At 44.0% G+C, this 22,818-nt stretch overlaps 1 protein-coding gene across 3 annotated transcripts in view; it reads right to left on the bottom strand.

The window, feature by feature from the left end:
• Positions 1 to 20,704, bottom strand: part of IGF2R (insulin like growth factor 2 receptor) — a gene marked incomplete at its 5' end in the record, with an annotated part of 61,472 nt that extends 40,768 nt beyond the window's left edge. For 2 of the 3 annotated variants that reach the window (XR_013921941.1, XM_080341256.1), the window contains 7 exons: positions 735 to 849; positions 2,711 to 2,831; positions 3,917 to 4,046; positions 4,419 to 4,517; positions 6,167 to 6,291; positions 12,130 to 12,263; positions 20,481 to 20,704. Coding sequence is in view for 2 of the 3 variants with exons in the window: in XM_080341256.1 (XP_080197382.1) it covers positions 735 to 849; positions 2,711 to 2,831; positions 3,917 to 4,046; positions 4,419 to 4,517; positions 6,167 to 6,291; positions 12,130 to 12,263; positions 20,481 to 20,704 (948 nt within the window). Of the gene's footprint in view, positions 1 to 734; positions 850 to 2,710; positions 2,832 to 3,916; positions 4,047 to 4,418; positions 4,518 to 6,166; positions 6,292 to 12,129; positions 12,264 to 17,150; positions 17,263 to 20,480 lie in introns of those variants that run through there. The other variant, XM_080341257.1, reaches the window with a different exon arrangement.
• Positions 20,705 to 22,818: the final 2,114 nt, after the last annotated feature.

Genomic DNA, 22,818 nt, shown 5'->3' with positions numbered 1-22,818 from the left:
TTTCTGCAGCAATAAGAGTGAAGTAAGGTACCCATGTAGGTCAGATGAGGGACACAACATCAAACCAAAGATTGGCCAGATAAGAGTCCCTTTCTTCACTAACCTGCAACCAAAAGCATCACAATACAAAATAGCAGAGCATGAGCAATAGCCACTCTGGCTCAATTCAAAGGGTGTGGGTCGCTGAGATTACCCAGCATCACATCAACGTGATCATCATACTGCACTGAAGCTAGGCTAGAACTGTGTCCTTAAAGTTAAAAGGAGTTCTGGAGCCTGCTTAGTAAGTGATAGAATTCTGCCATGCAAGGACACTTGCTAGCTATGTTTTTCCTGAGGAAGGCTGGATTACTAAAGAAACAAGTTACAGACAAGAGCTACAAGCATGCTCGGCCTGATTGATGATGGAAAAGTGTTCATTAGCAAGCAATGCTCTACACTAAGGATTAACACTACCCTAACTCCATCCTGTTATCAGATAAAGGCTTTGAACCCAGAAAAGGGCAACCAAATTAATGAAGACAAGAAAGAACACACCCCTGGGGAAATTTTATTCAAGTTCTAGTTTATTTCTTAAGTTCTAGAAGGACTTTTTGAAGAGTATATTTAGGACATCACACTCTTCACAAGCTGCAAACAACTAGCATTTCTGTTCTCTTCAGCCCTGAATAAAAGACAATACGCACAAAAGTTAAAGATCAACCATTTAACACAAACTAAAACAGCAAAGTTACCTCTTCTCCCCTCTTTGATGGGCAAACAAAAGTGATCGTCACTGCTGGGTTATGGCCTAGGCAGAAGTCTGGCTTTTCTTCATCACTATATATTTTCTCATAACTCAATACCAGCCTAGAAACAGAAGATGGCAAATCAAAAATACAATTAAGACACTGTGCGCTGTACAGAAAAAGTATGTTCTTAAAAGAACATCCACTGCTTGTTAGATATCCAAGCAGAATATACCTAAGTAGCCCTGCTCATGAAAGTGACTTTTATGGAGGTCTTTATTTCCTTATTCTTACAGTTAACCAAAATAAAAACAGCCCCAGAAAAATTACTTAAAACAGCATCCTTTTGCACCCCAGTTCAGACTATGCTCAATGCCTTGCAACCCGTATTTGTAGAAAGAATTTGGCTGATAGTCGCAAGAACACTTTCAGCTTTGCTCATAAACTGCTGGAAAGCAGATGTGACAAACACTTGTAACTTTGGGACATAGTAACTCCTCATGTTTCACAATACTTCTAGACTCTACAACCTCTGTACGTACAATCTCTTTCCACTCTGACTTCAGAATTAAGAGCAAGATGAACTCATTAGCAAATGGACAGGAGCAAGGCAACTGGGACAGATCAGACAAGGCAAGAGCAGGAGAATGAAACACAGCAACTATCTGACATGGAGAGACAAACAGCAACATGACTTGGATGAGAGAACAAGGAGATCAACAACTTCCCAACTAAGCATTACTGTTCTTTGCAGTCTAAGAGGCAGAAGACAATAGCTCACAGAAGGGTGACGGTCTGGCTTCAGGTCAGCCACACTTCTGACCGGCCTCTCAACACCATAGGACACAGATATACAATTATCCCTCTCACCTCTCAGGCCACCCTGGTCTGATTGAGCACGTAAAATTATTTTTTTTTTTTCAAGCAATTAAGAGCTCTTCAGTCCTAGCAGGGATAAGATAAACTTTCCTGCCAAGCACTTCTACAGAGTACTAGTTGCACTTTAATGTTAGAACAAGCTTGTGTTTCCCCAGATGCAAGCTTCTGCCTTGGTACAGGAGACTGCAGCCACTTGTTTCATGCTGAGGGAAAAGCCCTGCAAAGAAGGACTAACAACTGCCCTTGTAAACTAAAACAAAACCATCAGCCTTATCACTGATAGGCCAGAACCTTTGGCCTCCCTGTTATTAACCTGGTTTATTTAGTTTGTTTTCTTCAGCTTGCAGGAGATAGGAGTACTGCAGAAGTCAACAGGGTACAATTGCAGGCTCAGGTGACCTGAAGCTCAGAAAGATCAGCATGTTAAGTCCCCTGAGCCACACTGGGGTGTTTGGATGGGGGTTTGGTGGGTTTTGTTTTAGTCTTTTGTTTGCTTGTTTTCTTTCAAGCTATGATTTCAGCACAAAAGGCAGCAGCAAACAGAACAGAGGTAGCATCAAGGAAACAGTCTTCCCTCATCCTAGCTCTGTCACCACCAGAAACAATAGGCCTTGCACTGCTTATCTATTTCTTCTATTAAGAACTCATTAATGCAAAAATACAGAAGGGTAACATCTGGCTCTATTCTCTACTTTTGATGTACTCCTGGGCAGTAGAGTGAGCCAAATACAGTGTCTAAACCCACAGAGAGCCAAGTGCATTTACTCTGTGGGTCTTCAGACAGTAGGTAGACGTGGTCAAACCTCACTCTTCTGCTTGTGGGCAGAGAGCAGCAATCATCCCTCACTTCAGAGAGTTTTGCAATTCTGTACAAAGGAAACTCTCACAATGAAGAAGAAAATTCAATCTGTTACGGCACTATGACAGGATGCCTGAAAAAGACTCTGCCTTGCCGGTATTTGAAGAATTTTTTTTGCCAATGCTTCAGAATTGAAGTGGTATTGATGTTATGTTTTAGAAGACACACCTTTAACCAAGATTGCTTTTTCCAGCCCAGGTGACTGAGAAGTGTTCACAGAAGTATCACTGCAAAAATTACATACCTGTCTTTGTCATGAAGTTTCAGCTGTTCCTGTGGATGGCCAACATCATACACGTGACCTTCATGCATCAAGCAAGCAGCACTGCCAGCTGGGCAGTTTATGGTCTCTATACTTGAACTTCCTGTTATAGGATGTAGAAAATAGAAGATAGGACTTGGTTTCTAATCCCTGCTCTACCTGAAGCATTTTGTCATTTTATCTGTGGGCTCACTTACCATTCATTGCTTTATCCTTTTCTAAAAATACCTTTAAAACAGGTTACATGAAAATGTGGAACTGACAAGAGAAAACCTGAAGTGCTTAGTGATAGCTCATGATGCCCCAGTTTTGGACAGCAGATTCATCTTTCCTGCCAAAGTAGCTGCAGCTAGTTACCTGTAGCTGCAGGGTACGTAGAGGTTTGAGAACTTCTAGAAGTGTGGGGGTTTTTTTTCCACAACACCAAAATGATATGAAGTAATGGGTAACCTCTCCTCACAGGGAAGGTTTTTTCCCCCTTCTTTGTTTCTTATAAACCATCTTATTCAAAGCTGTCAGCAAAAAGTTTCAGACTAGTGGGATTTTTAAAAGAATAGACCTGCCACTAAAACTAGAAGTATTAAACCCTTAGTAGGGGAACATAATACATATTTAATGGCAGAATAAAAAAACACAGCAGGAGTATAGAGCTACAGCAGCCTTTTCAGCAAGTTCCAAGTGAGTGATTTTGCTGGTTTAATTCCTTACATTTATAGCTCCCAACTGACATGAAAGTGCTAGCTATGCATCACTACCTACCCAAGTACCTAAACTCTATTTTAGATGCATCTCAGGACATTCACTTAGAACCAAGTAACAGCCTGAACTGGAATCCAAAGTAATAAATTTAGAGCACATGAAGTGCTATGAACCATCTTGGTCCTATTTGGCAGCAAACAGAAGCAGCTACAAGACAAGCTGAGCTCTTCCACTCAGCTCAGTTTAAGTTGACTTTTCAAACAGTACCCACCTGTCCAGAAGGGGTATATCTCTGAACACCTCAATAGCTGGAGAGTAAGACTTGGCTTCACAGAAACCAGTCCTCAAATCATCAAAAGTAGCTTGAAATAACAGTGCAAATCCTAAAATACCCATCTTTGGTAATAGGAAAACCTCAGCTGAGGCATTGGAAAAGAATCAAGCTACCAGAAGTTTATACACCGACACGACACAAGCAAGTGTTCACACCTAAATCTCTGCAGATGTTTATGAACAAGGAATCATCATCAGAATCATCCACCAAGTAGTGTCCTGAAACTTGAATGAGAGGACTCAAGTCATGTTTCTTCAAATCTTTGTCAAACACATAGCAAGGGACCTAGAACAACAGCAAAAAGTTACATGCAATCTATGCTACACAATTAGGGAGAAATTATCAACAGGCACGTATAAAGTCGAGTTAATAAGCAGAAAAGGTTTTTCCTTCCAGAAGCTCAAATACTTAAAGCTAGACATGTTAACTGAGGCATCCAGAGTTAGTCTGCTCTGCTCTAGCTTTTAAGGTGAGCTTTACTATAAGCAACCATCCAGATGACAAAAAATGTTGGTGAGTTATTTAAAATTCTCAGCTCCATCAACTTCCAACACGTGCCTTATATGTCTATAAAAAAGTTGGGGTGGGGGCAAGCAGTTTGAGCAGAACTGTCAGATGTTTGAAGAGTAACTTCTGCATGGATAGTACATAGATTACCTCTTTCACAGGTTTAAATAAATCTTTCTTGCAGGCCACAAAAGTCCTCCATTCAAAATAGTGCACACACTCTGTTGCTGTTACAAATTCAGGGGTACCCTATTTAAAGGAAAAAAAAATAGTTTGAAGAACAGACTTCAGTTTTATTTTACCTCTGTAGACAGCAAGAAGTTTCTTCTGTTATTCAAGAGACTAAGAAAAAAAGAATACAGTATGTCACAGAACAAGGGCATGCAGTTTCTTAACAGCCCTTGTTAATAGCAAGTTTGTTATTCAACAGCTTTGTTGTTAAACTCTGGAAGATACAAGGTGCCAAATCCTTCTCAGTCTGCATATGCACCGATTCTCAAATTAACATGTGTCAGCCCTAATATGCAGTAACTGTACTACATCTTTTAGAAGTGCTCACTATGCCAATTGATATTGGCAGAAGCACCAGTCACATCTAGTTACTAGAATGGAAAACACCAATACAAATGTGTATAAATAGGTGAACAGCAAGGCAATGCATGGTTTACCAGTTCCCTCATTTTTATTCTGCAAAGAAAACTGATGAGCAATCTCTTCTGCTACACAGAAAGAATACCTCTGATCTCAGCTACTTATTTTGTAGGCTCAAGTTACACACATTTGTATCTATTTCAAGATACCATGATTCAGGGCTGGACGCTCAACTGAATGTCTCTGCCTAGAGAAAGGCAACAGATTTTTCCATTCTTCCTCCATCCTGTCAGTTAGAAGCACTTTTTAGCCTACTTAAACTGATTCCTGCCATGTTTAACTCTGCCATAAGTGTTAGAAACAAGCTGTTCCAGACACTATTACAAAATCCTAGGTCACATGAAGAACAGGTGTCAGAAGTATGCTAAGCAGAAATTCAAAGATCATTATGATCTGGTGTTACAAATGGAGTTGAGCAATAATTTTAAATTTAAAGAGTCACCTGCTGAAACCGAACAGAACCGAAACCCTCTGCTGCACTGGCATTCAGTTTGAATTGGCTGGATTTCCAAGACTGGGTGTGCAACAGCATCACCAGTGCCAACAGTGGCACTAGTAAGTGTTTTATGTCTGATACACAAATACGTAAACTGATCACAGTCTGTACAGAATACCAAGCTGTGGCATCAGTTAAGCGTGTGGAAAGTGTGACTCCAAAAGCACGTGGAGGTAAACTGCACACACACACACCCCCCTAGGAACTTTTTGGGGATCTCCATTCACACTTCATGCAGATTCTCAAGAATAACTACTCTGCCAGAAGCCCAGCTGTAAGCACTGTTAGTTCAACTATGTGCAGACAAAGCCTAACACTTACTGTTGTCAGGTACGCTGACCCATAACAGAAGTCAGGCATTTTCTTCACTGCTGTTCTACTAAACAGCTGCACTGTGTCCACAGCTTGGGCACAGCCAACATTTAAACAATAGCTCTCAGTGTTACAGCATCCTGTACACTGTTGACTCATTCCTCCATATTACACTACTATAATACTACAGTGCAATCCCTGTAAAAACATAAAATACCCAAAAGAGCCCATGATCAGAGCTAAGCTGCAGACCTGCAATTATTTTCTACCAGAAATGAATTTTGAAAGCCACTTTAACTTGTTACTAAAACATAACCATCTCTTTCTTCAGCTATGAAGCTCAATAATTAGTACATCAAGTACAGCAAGTCTCCTTAAAAAGCAAGTTGGAGGTACATGCCATTTCCACTGAAGATAAGAACACAAGATTTAGACTTACCAGTGTTTTCCCGCACAGGAAGTTAATGTTGCTTTGAATTTGGTGTTGACTGCCTTGCTGCAAGCATTTACGTGTAGTGTTGAGCTCCAGAATAGTTTTAGAAACTTTTTGCAAGCCTGTGTCACCTAGGATTAAAAATAACAAAAACACACAAGAGAGGTTATCATAATACAGCACCTTCACAGAAGCTCAACAGACAGGCTCCACCAGTCTTTGAGCAGAGTACAGCTGTGCAGTTCTTGCAGTTTGGAAGACTGGACCCAAATTAAGATAATGCTTGACATCTCTAATCACTCTTCTACTTTCTCAAAGGTTTTTGGCAAACACTTTGAATCTTAAGAAGCCAAATAGCAGGTGCCACTACAAACTAGTGACTGCCTTAGGAACAAGGGCTAAAGGATTCTATCAGAAAACTGTTACCAACTAGTTTCCAGTACCACAGTTTACTCCTTTCTCCCACCAGCTTCTATTTATCAGCTTCTCAGCCTTTATGCCATTTATACAAATAGCATCCACACTATAAGAAAGACTTTCATAGAATCATAGAATGGTTTCACCCAGAAGGGACCCGTAAAGGTCATCTAGTACAACCCCCTGCAATGAGCAGGGACATCTTCAACTAGATCAGGTTCCTCAAAGCCCCATCCAGCCTGGCCTTGATTATCTCCAGGGATGGAGCATCTACCACCTCTCTGGGCAACCTGTGCCAGTGTTTCACCACCCTCATTGTAAAAAATTTCTTCCTTACATCTAGTTCAAATCTACCCTTCTTTAGTTAAAACCATTCCCCCTTGTCCTATGGCTACAGGCCCTATTAAGTCCCCTTTAAGCATTTAAAGGCTGCAATAAGGTCTCCCCAGAGCCTTTTCTTCTCCAAGCTAAACAATCCCAACTCTCTCAACCTGTCTTCATAGGAGAGGTGCTCTATGCCTTTGATCATCTTGGTGGTCTCCTCTGGACTCGCTCCAACAGGACCATGTTCTTCCTGTGCTGGGAGTCCCAGAGCTGGACACAGTACTCCAGGTGGGGTGTCACAACAGTGGGGTAGAAGACAGGAATAACCTCCTTCAACCTGCTGGTCACCCTTCTTTTGTTGCAGCCCAGGACATGGCCAGCTTTCTGGGTTGTGTGTACACATTGCAGCTCTAGTCCACTTAATGAAGAAGCCACCATTGCCTGGGCACAGCTGCTGTACTGGTGCTGCCTGCAGACAAACCCAACACAGACCCACTGCATCTCCCATCCCCTTGAGCACAGCTCAAGGCTGGGGTCAGTGCTGCAGCCCTGCACATCCCTCCCCAGCACCCAACACAGACAGGAAAGGTGGAACACATCTCAGATCGTGATGAACACCAGCTCAGGCCACTGAAATGTTCCTGTTCAAACATATTTTGATTAGCATTAAACACCAAGCCTTTTTAGATCTAGCATGCTACCTCTGGCATTTTTGATAGATAGATTTTAATTCTGCAAAGAGTTTTGGTTGAACTACAGAGACTGCTACAAAATGCTAGTATTGATGGGCTTCCCCCTTTCCGTTTTTGTTGATGTCTACACTAGGGAGAAAGCAAGTCAAATCTGTTATCACAGCAGATAGGAGCTTTGCACCTAGGCCAAATGTTGTTTCATCTTAAAAACACACTTGCTGGAACTTTGCCCAGCCTGTTATCTCCTCACTCAAGGCAAGCAAAACTACACTACACCCAAGTAATATAGTCTTGTGAGCAAAAGCAGCAGAAACAAACTGGGTGGGAAGAGGGTACGAAAACCTCACAAATATTCTGTTAGCCTGCAGCAGAGAGAAAGTGACTACAGCCACCAAACTTGCAGGTGAGGCTGAAATAGTGGCAATCAGCATGGAAACTTGATGCCAACTGACACAGCATCCCCTCAGTAGCTCAGGGCTCTCCTGTTCATGCTGCATATGCTCACGCTCACTTACAGGAATGCATATTAAGATGCTCATACCTAGTCACAGCATCCTCTGTATAACCAAGGCAACAAGTATTACTCATTGCTCTATAACCCTCTGCCTTCTCAAGAGGAGGTAAGAGCAGAGACATGCCAGCACAGAAGAATGGCAGCGCAGACACACACATGTGTGTGCAGAATTTGTGGCAGGTTAAGAACCTGCAACAGTGAAGTGTGGCACCACCACTGCAGTTCAGAGCCACCTTCCAGGCACCTGGAGGCCAGCAGTGGTTTATATTTCTTGACACACTTCTTACCAAAAGGCTATCTTCAGGTTTTAAGACTTCCAGCACTGATGCTGGTAAAGGTACCATGCAGCTCTCTTAAGCTTAAGAGTTCCATACTACTTTGAAAGCAAGAGTGCTACTTATCACACCATGTCTTAGAAGATGCTGGCAAAGTGTGCTCTTCTCTGCCCTAGATTAGCAGAATGAAGGAAACCACCACAACTTTCTAGGCAAAAGCTGTGTAGAGTAACAATATGCACACATGATTAAAAACTCTCCAGTTATAAATGTAAACAGCTATAAGCCCCAATTTAGCAGAGAGCTTATGGCAGCACCATCTGAAGACTTACTTCAATGCTCTGTAATCACTAGTTTTCTCTCAGTTCTAAGAACACACCACATTGTGCTAAAGGCACTTTGTGGGTTGACTCGAATTTCCTCAGTTAAAGTGATAATCAAGAAAAATCAAGTTAAGCCAGCGCATCCTGTTTACCATGGGCCAATTTGCATGCTCTCTTCCCCCTTGCATGCTTAGAACTAGTTTGGGAACTTGCTGGAAGTTTTAGCAAGAATCTCTTCATTAGCACATGACTCATCCCTGCTCACAGAACAAGCAGTCTCATGAACCATCAGCTTCCCATGGGCTTCCTTCCAAAGCACCAGTACTGCAACCACCTACCTTTACCGTAACATCAAGCTCCCTCTTTAATGATCGCTCACGTTTCTTCCTGACTTTAGAGACTTGTCCCTCCCACAAAGAAACAAACTACAAATCCACTCGTATAGCTCACAAAAATTAGCATCAGATACTTGACATTATGCAGTTGTGTTAAATCAGTATCAAAGACACTGTCTACAACATCTTTTGCTCATTCACTCCTCCATCTGTTGAGCTGTTTGGCAGGAGAAAGGCAATCATGGAAGACATCCAGTCAGTTGTCCAGAAGAAGGAGGCATTTAGGTGGGAGCTATCATTTCATGTCCAGTCCTTCCACCACTGCTGGACAAAGCACATGTTTCACCACTCAGCTTAACACAGTTACAATAATATTTCCACTCTTCATTTTAGTAGTAGTCCAGCTAAATGGCACACGAGTCACCAGGTGTCACACTAAGTTAAATAAGTACCACACCATTTCCATCCTTGCTGATGTTCAAGAACTAAGCATTTGCCTACACCTTGAGAACTTGTAAGGTCAACCAATCAAGCTGAAGATCTTTTTCTAGAAGAAGCCTTTGGGGTCTCAGCACCAGCCCTGGTACACCTCACTGACACGCAGTTCCTGTTAGTCACAGGCCTGCCCTCAGACACCGACTGGTTACTGTCACAGAGCACATGGCCTTACCACACATCAAAGCCGGGAGCAGCAAACAGAACCAACCCCACAGCTGTCACTCCTTGCATAGCTGATATTTAAAAACAAAGATTGTTTGCAGTGATTTTTTTTTTTCTGAAAGAATGAAGAAGAGATCTGATTAAGCCCATATTTGAAGAAAGCTTACAACTTAGCAAAGTTTATCAGGCAGCAAATTGCCCTTCTTCCCCCAAATCAAAGCCCTTCTGCTGCACTCAGCTTTGGCATACAAGTAATCTCATATCAGCCTGATAGCTTGAAGACAAGCATGCAGCTTAGCTGTTTTAAGTAACTGGAATCTAAACTGGGAGTCTACACCTGTCTAGACTTGGATCAAAGAGATTCTTCTTTTCTCATTAAGAGTGGGGTTTTGTTTGTTTTTTGGTTTTGTTTTGTTTGGTTGGTTTTTGTTTGTTTTTGTTTTTTTTAAAACATAAAGAAGCTTGATAACCCATTAGCACAATCTCAACTCATTGTGATGGTGCTGAAGCTCCAATGCAACTCGATGCAGGATGATGAAGCATAGCAGGCATCACTAAAATAAGTCTCAGACTACCTATGAACAAGAATAGAAGAGACAATTTGACCAATAAACCATTGATATTGAATTTTGTTAACTGCACTGCCTTGATTGCTCAATTTATTGCAAAATGGTTAAAAACCTATCTTAATTGTACAGGATTTGTGGCTTAACCCTCAAGAGCCAGTTCAAACAGCATCTACCAAGACCAAGTTACGATTGTTGCCTAATCCTCTTCTATCTAGTAGTAGTCAGGCAGTAAGACACTCAAGGTTCACATACAGTGGAATATTCGATACTGCTCACAGTCATCACCCAGCTCTGTTCTCTCTTCTTCTTCCCACAGGTGGAACAAAACCTACAGAAGCCTCTAGGTCTCACACTTCCCTGGAGAAAACAGGCTTCCTTAGGCTCATTCAACCTACCCCGTTCCAGTCTCACTCAAAAGGCAAGTTAGAACAGGAGCCCAGATGCTGCTTCCTTTGGTAATCCACAGGCAACTGATGCGTGAACCGCATGAGCTGAGACACATCAGCAGGAAATAAAATTCTTCCTGTACCATTTTAGGAATGAAACACATCAAGTGGTCTGAGATGTCATCTTCCTCAAAGCAGAAGATGCTACTACATGCAATTGCAGCCTGAACTCAAATACAACCTAACCAGTCATCCCAGATAATTCCAGAGCTTGCATATACCACACTACATAAAAAAAACCCACGTGCAGTCATGAACTGAGATATAACCTTTATTCATGCGCCTGGTGATTTTACAAGCCTGGGTCACAACACTGGTCGTTTGTTTGAAAAGCACTGACTGACCACAGCCTGAAACCAAAGTATCTCTACACTTAACGGGTAAGGGTGGGGAGAATGGAGGCTAAGTAGATGCTGTGCATCTGCATACAGGCAAGAATCATCTTTCTCCTCACCATCTTCCAGCATTTCAAGCTCAAACACTTTTACTGAAGACTCACAGCTTCTCATATCTGCTGTCAGTGGAAAGCAAGACTGGCAAGCATGTTAGATTCAGACTTCAGATCTGCAGGACTACGAGGCAGTCTGAAGAGATGTAACTCTTCAGAAAGCTATTGCTTTATTCCACTAGAAGTAACAGTCAACTATCAGAAAACCTCTTTATCAGTATTCATATATTACTGTTTCATTAGCTGAAGCACAGAAGCAACCTTGAAAATAAAAAGCATCCATGAAAATAAGCACAGAAATACTGTTCAGAGCACAAGCTGCTTCTGATTGATGAAAAGGTGCAAGCATGCGTATAAAAAATAGGCCAGTTTCATATTTAGATCAGCATGCAGAAATTCATCACTCCTCAGGATACCAAGGACATCTGTGAACTACCCAAGCAGACACCAGATTAGACAAGCGTAACTGACAACAGAGGACCACATGTAATTGACTTCCTTTCTGTGTGTAACAACTTAAAGACAGCAATACTCCAAGACTGCATTACAGAGAGTAACCTGACTCTGAACCAAGAGCTGATGTTACATCACACTAGGCTGTGGTATAGTTTAGAGCTCTAACTCAAATTTTATCCTGTGTTCAGTATCGAGCTCCAAACAACAATGTGCACAGAGCATAGCCTACCACGGGGTAGATGCACTTATTTCTACTTGAGATAGCCTTGCATGGTTTCACACTAGATTACAGTTAATTAGACCTTAAGATAAGTTTCACTGTCCTGTGAAGTGATTATCTGCAATCAGATCAGGTTTACCCAAATTTCCCTGGTAAGACTAGGACAGAATAAAGTTTTACATTGCTCTGAGACAAAAAAAGTCTTTGCTAACACGTCAAAGTTTGCATCCATGCATCCATTAACGTGACTACTCTGAACTACTTACAAGGAAGGACTCTTGTTTACTTACCTACAGACAAATAGGTCTTCTTATTCATGTCATATGCACAGACTGCACTTGATCGTCCACACTCTTCAACACCAAAACAGAAGTTTATTTTATAAAGCACTTGTTTGTCTGCATCAATTGCTTTCCATGTGTAACTGAAAAGGAAAAACACACATCATTTGGTATTCATATTGTCTGCACTGCCATCATCCAGATGTCAGTCCCTGAAATAACCAAGTTATAAAGCAGACAGCACCACTAACTCAAGTTTCTTATTTGTGTTCTATATCTGTAAATAGCAGAAATAATTGTTATTGTGTCAGGGTCAAGAACAAAACAGGTTTAACCCCCTAAGGACCACATATAGGGTCCATTTTCCCCTTTCTTGAACACCCAACTGCCCATTCTTGCCCATCAAATCTCTGTGAAGGCCCCTCTGACTAGGCATATGACAAGTGGCGAGCCTTTTCCCTTGAGAGACTGATAAATTTCTCAAACCTCTTCGGCAGGCTGCACACTACTGCACCGTAGCAATACCCAATAACTGCAGCAGAAGTGCTAAGTCTAAGAGGAACAGAGCAGCCAGTCTCACCCTGTCTGCCAGCAGCTGAGCCACCTAGCTTCAGAGTCAAAATGGGGGTTGAGATTCTCGCAGCATTCAGACTACAAGATGCTAATAATGCTTATGAGGGCCTAGCTACACATTTATACATTTTAGATACATATATATCTCAATATTGAAAGGACAGTTTCTGAAGGGTGGTGTCAGAAGCTGGAAAACTGGGATAATGGTCTTAAACTAGAAGAGGGGAGATTCAGGTTAGACATGAAGAAGATGAGGGTGGTGAAACACTGGAACAGGTTGCCCAGAGAGGTAGCAGATGCCCCAACCCTGGAAACATTCAAGTCTAGGCTGGATGAGGCTCTGAGCAATCTGATCCAGTTGAAGATGTCCCTGCTCATCACAAGGTGGGAGTGGACTAGATGACCTTTGAAGGTCCCTTCCAACACAAACCACTCTATGAAAACAAGCAGAGTAATCCACAAGAGACTCAGTGAAAGATCACACCAGCTAGCTACAGCCATAGCAGAAATTCAGCTCTCTAAAAACTGGTAAAGGAACATGAAGCTCTGGTTAAATACAATGGGGAATAAATGAGAGCAACAGAAGAAAGCAACTAAGCGCAGTGTAGTTCAGGGGTAAAGAGAGGCCTCGTTTCCCTCAGCACCAGGCTGCAGCGAGATGTGACACCACAGCACCAGTCTCCAGGCAGGCCCAGGTCAGCTTGTCTGGAGTCAGGAGCTCTTAGGGCAGCCTGGCTTGCTGGCACAGTGCTCTGCCCAAGCTCTGTTAAAAAGGCACAGTTCAGTAAACATTTGCTGTCAGCTTAGCTTAGCTCAGCTACAGCTCTTCTGATGCTGGTAGCAGCCTGCATCCTCTGTACAGGGTTGATTTTTGCAACATAAGAGATTCCTTAGCTTCCACTCTGTCACAAGGGGCAACTTCAGTAGGATTTAATACAGAGTTATCACATCAGAAAACTGAGGACAGCACAGTGACTTAGTAGGTATTCCCATTATTTACAACTCATGCAGAGTTTAATGCATCTATCTGACTCATAGAAGCATTTGTCTTCATCTACAGATTAGTACCAAATTCAGCAAGGGAGCTCAGCTCCCTCCTCTCAGCTGTCAAGAAATTACAAGTTGACCAAAAGCTTCAGTCACAAGGTTTGTTTGCCTTAACCTCTAGCTCATAGGTGTTTCACCACTTGATGTTACCATACTCCAGATCCCACAGGAGAAAAACTCATTCTTGTTCCACTTGGAAGCCCAGTCCTTAGGTGAAGGAGGGGAAACAGCAGTTCAGCTACTTTACATTTTAAATCCTATGAGAACTCCTCTCAAATCCAGTGCATCCCATCTCTAATCAAAGATTCAGCAGTAAGATATCACACACTTTTCCATTTAATTACTGACTATAAGGTTTTTGGCTTCCCTGTACTACAGCAGCTGTACTAATTTCAGTCTGCTAATGGCTGGAACAAGTCAGGGACAACTACAAGAGAATTCTCTCTGTGAACTGAAAAAAAATAAAATCTTTACATCTTAATTATATCCTTTATATCGCAAAAAGGCTCAAATATAATAACATAAGGCTCAAAAAAATAACTTACCAGGTACTGAGTCATACCTAAAACAACCCATACAATTACTTTTTAATCAGATTTAAGGACTGCGTCTCAATCCTAGACAAGCACGTCATTATTCTTTCCTCGTAAGCAGGCAGACCTGACATTTTACAACCATACTGATTAGTTCTCTGAGCTACTGTCTTGCACTTCTGAAGTCGATAAAGACAATTCTGATGCAGGACGATTATGAGAATTAAGCTACAGTACAGAATAACCAAACTTCAGCAAGAGAAAAAAGCCTGACAAGTCACACACAAAAGTTGGAAGAGAACCGGACTGTACCTTTGAGGGCTCTGAAAACAGCAAGTGATTAAGACTAAAGTTGGTTTTACCTCCAGAAGGACATGCACTTCAATCAAAGGTCAATTTCTTCACAATGAAGACCCAGAAAGTTACCACTACACTGAAAAATTCCCAAGGGCTCCAGTACTCTTTTTTGACTGATTTTGGAAGACAACATAGAGGTAACATACATCACTAAGGCATGAAGCATGAAGTTTTTGATCAAGCTAAAGTGATCTTCAGTGTGGGATTTTTTTTTTTTTTAAGAATGTGAAAGTTAAAATCTGTTTGTGAACTGAATGAGAATCTAAGCTGTTCGCACAACAGAATTATCACTCAGAGATTAAGGGTTTTGCTTTCCCAGTTCCATGTTATGAAACAGAGAAAAATCAACATCTTCAAGTCAGTTCACCCACATGCCAGAAGCAAAAGAGAAACAAGATGAGCAGCTGACAGAACAGAAGCAAAGCTGTCACTGAAGCCAGCCCTTCCCTCCACCCTTTTACAGGCCCCTGATCATGCTCCAAACCGCACCTTCTGTGCTGAAAAAAAAAAAAAAAAAAAAAGAAAAGAAAATGTAACACAGTTTCAGAGTAGAATTACTTTCAAGGAAGTTCAAGGGATTTTTTTTTTAATGGGTGGGAGGAGCAGGGCAGGATTTATTCCTTGGGAGTAACAGCAGGCTGGATGCAGCCTAAGCAGCTGTTCTCACCAGAGATATGCAAAACACACTTTCACGGTAAAAGCCAGAATTATTCCTCTCACAACACTCCTGGCACTAAATCTGTGCCTGGGAATAGTTTCAAGTTGCATGTGCTCTACTTTCCAATAAGACACAAGCTGACCTCTCCGTTGCATCCCATAATGGAAACAATCTGTTAGTAATCACATCGCCCATCCTGACCACAGCTGAGCCAGGCAGACAGGCTTCCTCCAGCCTTGCACTCACCTCCACCAGCCACAATGCCTCATGTAATTACCCCCTCACCAGGGCCTGCCAAAGTTATCTCATTTGAAGGGCTTAAGCTATCCTGGAGTCAATGCAGTTGATCTGGTTTAGGGAGCTGTTACACCAAGCGTTTTAAAAAGCAACAGCTTTGCTGATGAGGTGGGGTGGATGCACCCTCTGTCCCGGGGGCTCAGTACAGCTGCTGCCTCACAGATGCCATCATTCCAGCAGCATCTGGTGCAGTTCAAGAGCTGGGCTCAAACCTGGCATCTGCCTTGATGAAAACTGTCCAGTATTTATGCTGAAATCACATGATGCCTGTTTCCAGATAAACCCAGTTAGAGCTCTGAAGCATACCCTCGCACCAACCCGCCAATGCAGGCTCTCCTCCTCTCTGTCACCTCCAAGTTTCTGGCCCCAGCACACGACACAAGCTGGACCCAAGGACCGCCCTATCTCAAAATTAACTCTGCAAAAACAACAGGTGTGTGTGCATGTGTGCAGAGAGAGGACTGAGCTCAGCCAGTTCCTACTCTGTCTGGCTGTGGTGTCTGGCTGTGCACCAGTGGCAGCAGCAGGCAGGATCACCTCCTGAAGGCAGTGCCAACCCTGGCCACTGCTGAAAGCAGTTGTGCAAGCAAGGTCCAAGCGAGTTATATTGAATAACCTTACTTGCAGGTCAGCCTTTCCAGCTACCTAGCTTTGTTTTTAAGACACTCAAGTGAAGGCATGAAAAAGAAAATCAAACTACTTTCCAGCAAGGTGTAAGATCAAAAGAGAGCTCTGCATTTTCTTGACAAAGCAAAGCAGTAGCTAATCGAAAAAAACTGAAAAAGGGAAAAGCAAGTCTAGTTTACCTTGCAGATCAGCAGCCCAGGCATTGAAGTCAGACAAGGCGCAGATGGTAAACAGCTGTCACAGCACGTGCGTCCCCATGCCAGAGCCACTTTGAGGTCTCAGCACTACTCAACCACTTCAAAGCCAACAGAGCACCAGCACGACCATTGCAACTGTTCTCCTAACCACACTGAAGTTTTTGGTTCCCAACTCTGACCTAGGGGATGACCACTAGAAAGAGGAGCACACCCTGCTCCTAACAGCTATAAAACAGTTAACAAGGAAACACATGCTTGCTCTCTGGTGAACGCACCCAAGTGGCTCATTTTGCTGAAGGGGTGTTACATGGACAACCCGGCACAGAGAGACAAGGCAACCTATAACCAGAGCTGGAGAGCTGATCATTGTGCATCTACACAATTTCATGCTCAGCAGCTCCTCACCTATGAAAACATCACAGAGTTCAAACCAGTATCTGAAGCTCTTTACAAGCAGGTTCAACCAGCATGACCGCAGACACACAAGCTCAGGAATTATTTCCAGTGTGATCATTTCAAATCTGAAGCTAGCACATCAGATCCACTACTTGCCATAGAAATGACCATTACACATGGTCAACATTTTAGCACAAGTACCTATGGTAAAGAAACTTGTTTCTATATCAAAGCAAGTTCTCCTCACAGAAAATGAAACACTGAATGGCACACAGTACAAAGCTATCACTGCCACAAGAGCTTTCCAATGCATCCCAACTCATGCTTAGCTCTGCTCTACCTTACCTGTCACTTTTTCCAACCATCATGCACAGTACATGTCTTCAGGCAAGCCTTCTTGCATATGCATCATGCGTAATAGCCTCACAGTTGCACCACAAGCTGTTCAGCTTTCTCCATCTGAAAGACATTTGGTCTTTCATGCCATACTCTAAACTTCATCTACTACATCATGTTACAGAATGCATAAGAAAAGGTATAGCAATTTGAAGTTCAAGTACGCAAGAGCAATAGGAAGCTTATGTGCTGAGAAATCATATTTAAGCCATTATAATGGTAGCTTCCCAGACATGTGAAGCAACCATGCTCATATGCAAATAAGTCCAGTAATTACTTATTTATTACCTCTCCCACTTAAATATGTCACAGTACTTAATAGAGCTGAGCAAGTTCACCTAAAGGTCACATCTCTGTACTCAGCACTCGCTGCTTCACCAAGGCTAAGCTGAACACCAAACCCAGGGCTTTCAGTGGCACACAAGAGCAGAGTTGTGGTTTCACAACAAAAACTGAAAAGACAGTGTCTGAATTAACAGTACTGTACGTAAAGTGTAGGAGTTGCATTATTAAGAACTATAACATTAAATGTAAAGTAGAGTTGAGTTACAACCCCAAAATTGGAAATTCTGCATAATAGCACTCCTGTGATGTACAGCAGTTTAAGGAGTTTTCCTTCCACTCACAAGTCTAAAAGTTACAAAATTTATGCACTAACTCCTATCTTTGCACAGGAGATTAAAACATTACCTGTCACCAAATCACCTCTCATCCAGGGCAGATCATCAGGCAAAACAACATATAGAGGAAGCAGTTTGTATTTGCTGCCCTTCATTAAAACTATAAACATTTCTTGCATTTCTTTTTTTCAGAAGTGAAGGAAAGTATTACAGCAACTTCTCCAACGTTACATAGAAGGTGAAGCCAAACTGTCAAGTTTTCTTTTGTTTTTAAACTAGATGGATTTAAAGAACAGTTCACAGAATTAACTCCAGAATTTGTTTCTGCTGTGTTGTCACATGAAAGATAAGGGGAAGAGGAAATAACAGCAAAACAGACCAAACTGACTACTAACTTCCTATATCCAACCAGCTCCCTATATTCTTTCCCAGGTGCTCATACTGCAGCAGTCCTGGTGACATCTCTACACAGAGGATAAAAAGAGAACTCAAATTGCAAGTCACACGACAGCACAGTCAGCTATCAGAGCATACAAGAACAAAGGCGAAAGCATGATGAAATCAGTCACTACAAGCCATGACATTTGACAAAGTTTCAGAGAATTAAAGCTTTTCTTTCCCCACACTGTCCAAGCTTATCAGCACTAAGGCTACACGAAACAAACAATAAAAACCACTAGCTCAATTTTAAGTAGCCCCTTGCCGCAGTTCTTGCGCAAAACAGTTTTGACACCCTTCCTCCTCCTTGGAAGACCACCTTCCTAATCTGAGTATCACTCTATCTACTCTTACTTAAAGGAGAGTCAGTGTCTCTTCTAATCCCCAGCATTTTCTTCCCTTGCCCACCTTCTGTCATTCACACACCAGACACAGATCCTACTGCAGCTTCATCAGCCCTACTGCACCACACAAAAGTCAGGACAGTTTTCTTAACTGTTGTAAAAGAAATCAAAACCTCATCTTAAGGCAGTACAAAAATAGGTTGGTCAGGAACTAGTCCTGCACACCCATGTTGTATCTTTTAGCTGAAACATCAGCCAGTACTTTAAGTGTTTGCATTACCTAAATGCATCATCCCTCACTTGGCATCTTTTCTGCAACTGTGCCTGAGATGACACTTCACCACCAACCTCCATGGGGTCTTCCCACCTGCCAGACTGCAAGTTCTTGTTTCATCCTTTACCCATTCTAAATTACTAGGCATGAGTCCTTTTAAAGCAGTTTTTCCCACCATGGCACAACATTGAGCACATTTCTGAAGCAGTCCATCTTGAAAGGAACAGTGCTAATTATGATATCTATTCGCAATTTCTTTTTCACTTGCCAGCAATAAAAGGAAACTAGCTTCAGTAATTTGCATCTAAAAAGAGACTGCAGGTCTCCCAATGGCACTCCCAAATATGCCTCTAGCCACAGACATGCAACAAAATCAAGACAGACATTGATAGGACTTAACACCATTCTCAGAATAGGAACCACTTGAAAGTCAGGTCATTCAGGGTAGAGGGTTTGTTGTTTTGGTTTTTTTCAAAAATCGTTAGAGTCAGAGGAGTTAAATTCCCTCCAGCAACCAAAACACAGTTTCTCATTTCTGTTTCAATTCTACACTTAGGGCGGTCATCTGATAAAACCAATTTTTGCCCCCTCATGGGTTAATCTTGCAAACAAACCTACTTTTTCTCTGTTTCATCATTTACCAGTACCATAGCCCATATTCTCTCCGGAGACCCCATTCTCTCCAGTGACTCAGCCTCTGCTCTCAGCGCTACATTTACTGTGTACATCAGTGCCTGCCCAGTACCGTTGACTGAGATAATGTATTCCTCTAAGTGCCACTGCATATTCTGGCTAATAAACAAAGAAATGAAGACTAGCAAGATACTGCTCCCAGGATAAATTCATGGCTGAATTCAGAGTAGGAACATACCAAAACACTATGAATAGTGCCATTTCCACATAGTAGATCTCATTTCTCAAAGCTTTCTTAACTCCCCGGCAAGTAACTTAATGGAACCTGACGATACCCTTAGTCAAAAGACGACTATCAAGCGACACCACTTCAAAACCACTTTTAAGTTTGGTTTGGGTTTTTTTTCACAGTATCACAGTATGTGGTTCGTTGTTTTTTTTTTCACGCTAGAACGGATGCAGCGACATAAACCAGCAGCCCTGACCGCAGGCGACTTGAACAGAGCAAGTCTCCGCACCTTCCCACCTGCAAGTACAGAGCCACGGGACGAGGTCCCACCGGGGGCTGCTCCCCGCCCCAACTGACACCCCCGGCGTCCGCTCTGCAGCGGCTCCCGCAGCCTCACTGACACACCAGTACCGCGGTGCCTTCGGCACGGACCGAGCTTGCTCTTGTGCCCGGAATACCTGCACGCCCAGCCGCAGCTTCCCCCAGCGCTTCCCGGCCTGACCCCCACCGAAAGGGGCAACCAAAAGACCCTCTCGGGTGGCCCCGGGGACAGCCCCACACACACACCGAGCCCCCGCATTTCCCGCTGGCTCACACACGGCCCCACGCGGTGCAGGACCAAGCACGGGCACCGGGAGACCCGCCTCGCCCGGCACCCCGTCGGCTACAGCCCTTCCCGGCGGGAAGACCTTCCCGAGCCGCCGCCCGTCCCGTCCCACTGGCCACCCCCCGCTTGCCCACCTGCACAGGTCCCGGTAGCTGTCGCTCAGGGCCGCAGCGACCCCGCCGCCTCCCTCTGGCCGCAGGGGCAGCGACAGGAGGACGAGGAGGAGCGGGGCGAGCGCGGCGTGGCGGAGCCGCGGCGGCGCCATGCGGGGGGCGGCGGGTGCCATGGGCCGGGCCGGGCCGGGCGGACGCGGCTGCCCCGGGACGTCAGGCGGCGCCGGCGACCAGCGGCACGTCATGTGACTCCTGCCCGCCCCCTTCCCCGGTCATGTGATCGCCGTCATGTGCGGGCGCGCCGCTCACATGGTGCGCCCCTTCCCCTGCCGTGGAGTGGGTGGAGACTCCGGCGGCCGCGCCCCGTCCCGTCCCCCCCCCGAACCTGCACGTGGTGGGCGCTGAGCGCGTGCCACCGGCTCGCAACGGTGCGCGTGGGGGTGGCGGTTACGCGGCGTTAGTGCTGCGGCGCGGCCCGGGCGGGCAGTGAGTCACAGAGTGCCAGAATGTCAGGGACTGGAAGGGACCTCACAAGATCATCCAGTTCAATCCCCCTGCTGGAGGAGGAGCACCCAGATGAGGTTACACAGGAAGGTGTCCAGGCGGGTTTTGAATGTCTCCAGAGAAGGAGACTCCACAACCCCCCTGGGCAGCCTGTTCCAGTGCTCTGTCACCCTCACTGTGAAGTTTCTTCTCAAATTTAAATGAAACCTCCTGTGTCCCAGTTTATACCCATTTCCACTTGTCCTATCACTGGTTGTCACCGAGAAGAGCCTGGCAGCTCCAGGGACAAGTTATCCCTCTTGCGGAGCACCGGGTGCAGGGGGGATGGGCGGCCAGCACACTTTGTGCTATTGGGAGGGGGACTTGAGGCGTTGCGCTGTGCCGGCTGCTGGCCAGCTTGTAGGTGGGGGTGGGTCTGCGGGGAGCCACCCTGTGAAAGGCACTGTGGGTGGCACAGTGGCTGAGTTGGAGGCACACTGGGAGAAGTTACATGGGATTGCTCAAAACGTGCCGTGACATCTTGGGAGAGACCAGAAAACTAAACCCGTGAGGGATGGAGACTGAGGAGGCGATAGCAGCAACGTGGTTGGTTATGTGGCTGCAAGAATTGTTGCTACAGAAGGGAAGCTGGTGTGGAAATGAATCCCCCATTTCAAACCGTGTGTGGGAGGGCAGGCTTGCACTGGGCAGCAGCCTAGCCAGAAGAAGTGGAAGAGATGTTCTCCTACCACCTCTGCCTCAATGAGAAGAGACAGCCAGCCCAGAGCTTGTACAGTAGATCATTTCCAGGATTTAGCAAATTTTAACTAGGATGTTTATGATTCAAAAGAGAGACATAGCTTTTAATTTTTTATGAAACTCCTGTTGAGAAGAAGCACCTTTGAGTGTGGTAAGAGGCATAAAGGCAGGGAGAGTGAAAGAAAAATAAACACTCATTAAATAGCTGTCTTACTTGTGTGAAGAAATTCTGTTCACTGATGATAAATGCCTTCCAAAAGCCAATTCCACAAAGAAATGTAACAGGCCTATGAGTGAAATTGTTTCTATTTTTCTTGCCCCATACTCTGGCATCCAAAGGAATAAGACAGCTCTGAAGATCTGCCTCTATGGTGGTTTAACCCTCTGCCAATCTGCTCCTTTCCTCCTCCTTTCCTCCTCCTTTCTCTCAGTTATGTATTCCACTTCCCTCCTTTCCCATAACATCAGTTTTTGTGTAGCAAGGCAGTCGGCTGGTTAGAGATGCTGCTCTGGCTGAAAGCTATCAGACAGTTTTGCTTATTCTGCTCAAGTTTTCAGCAGTATCCATTGCCTGACTTCTGTGATTCACTGTGTACCTGCAGAAACACTGGCAGCAGCTCAAGATGGGGACAGGAGGGTGAAGCTAGCGCTGCAGGGTAAGGAGGCCCCAAGTAATATCAGCTTCAACTGCTGTGAAATTTCAACCAGCCAGGGCAGCCAGAAGTTACAGCTAAGTCTAACCATTTGTTCTCCACTGCCACATGTGGCCTCAGCTCCCAGTCCCCTCTGCCTGTCTGCTTGCACAAGATGTGCTGGTCCTTGTGTAAAGCCACTCAACTCATGAATTAACTCATGAGTCCAACAGAAAAAAATCACCTGCTGAAAAAAAAAAATAAAAGTAATAGTTTTCTACCAGCTCAGCACTTTTAGCAACTCAGTGAAGTGATCAATCCTGGTATAAGGGCAGAGGAGGAAGAGGAGGCACGTAAAACAGAAAGAGGACCACAATGATAGGTCAGTTCATCTGTAGTAGCAACTTAGCTTCTGGAGTTATCACAACCTAACCTAATAGCAATGTCCTCAGCTGATGAAGAGAGGAAGATGTTTCAATCTTTAT

This window comes from Nesoenas mayeri, assembly GCF_963082525.1.
Source record: "Nesoenas mayeri genome assembly, chromosome: 3".
Classification (NCBI taxonomy): domain Eukaryota; kingdom Metazoa; phylum Chordata; class Aves; order Columbiformes; family Columbidae; genus Nesoenas; species Nesoenas mayeri.
This window is presented reverse-complemented; position numbering and strand designations above follow the sequence as displayed.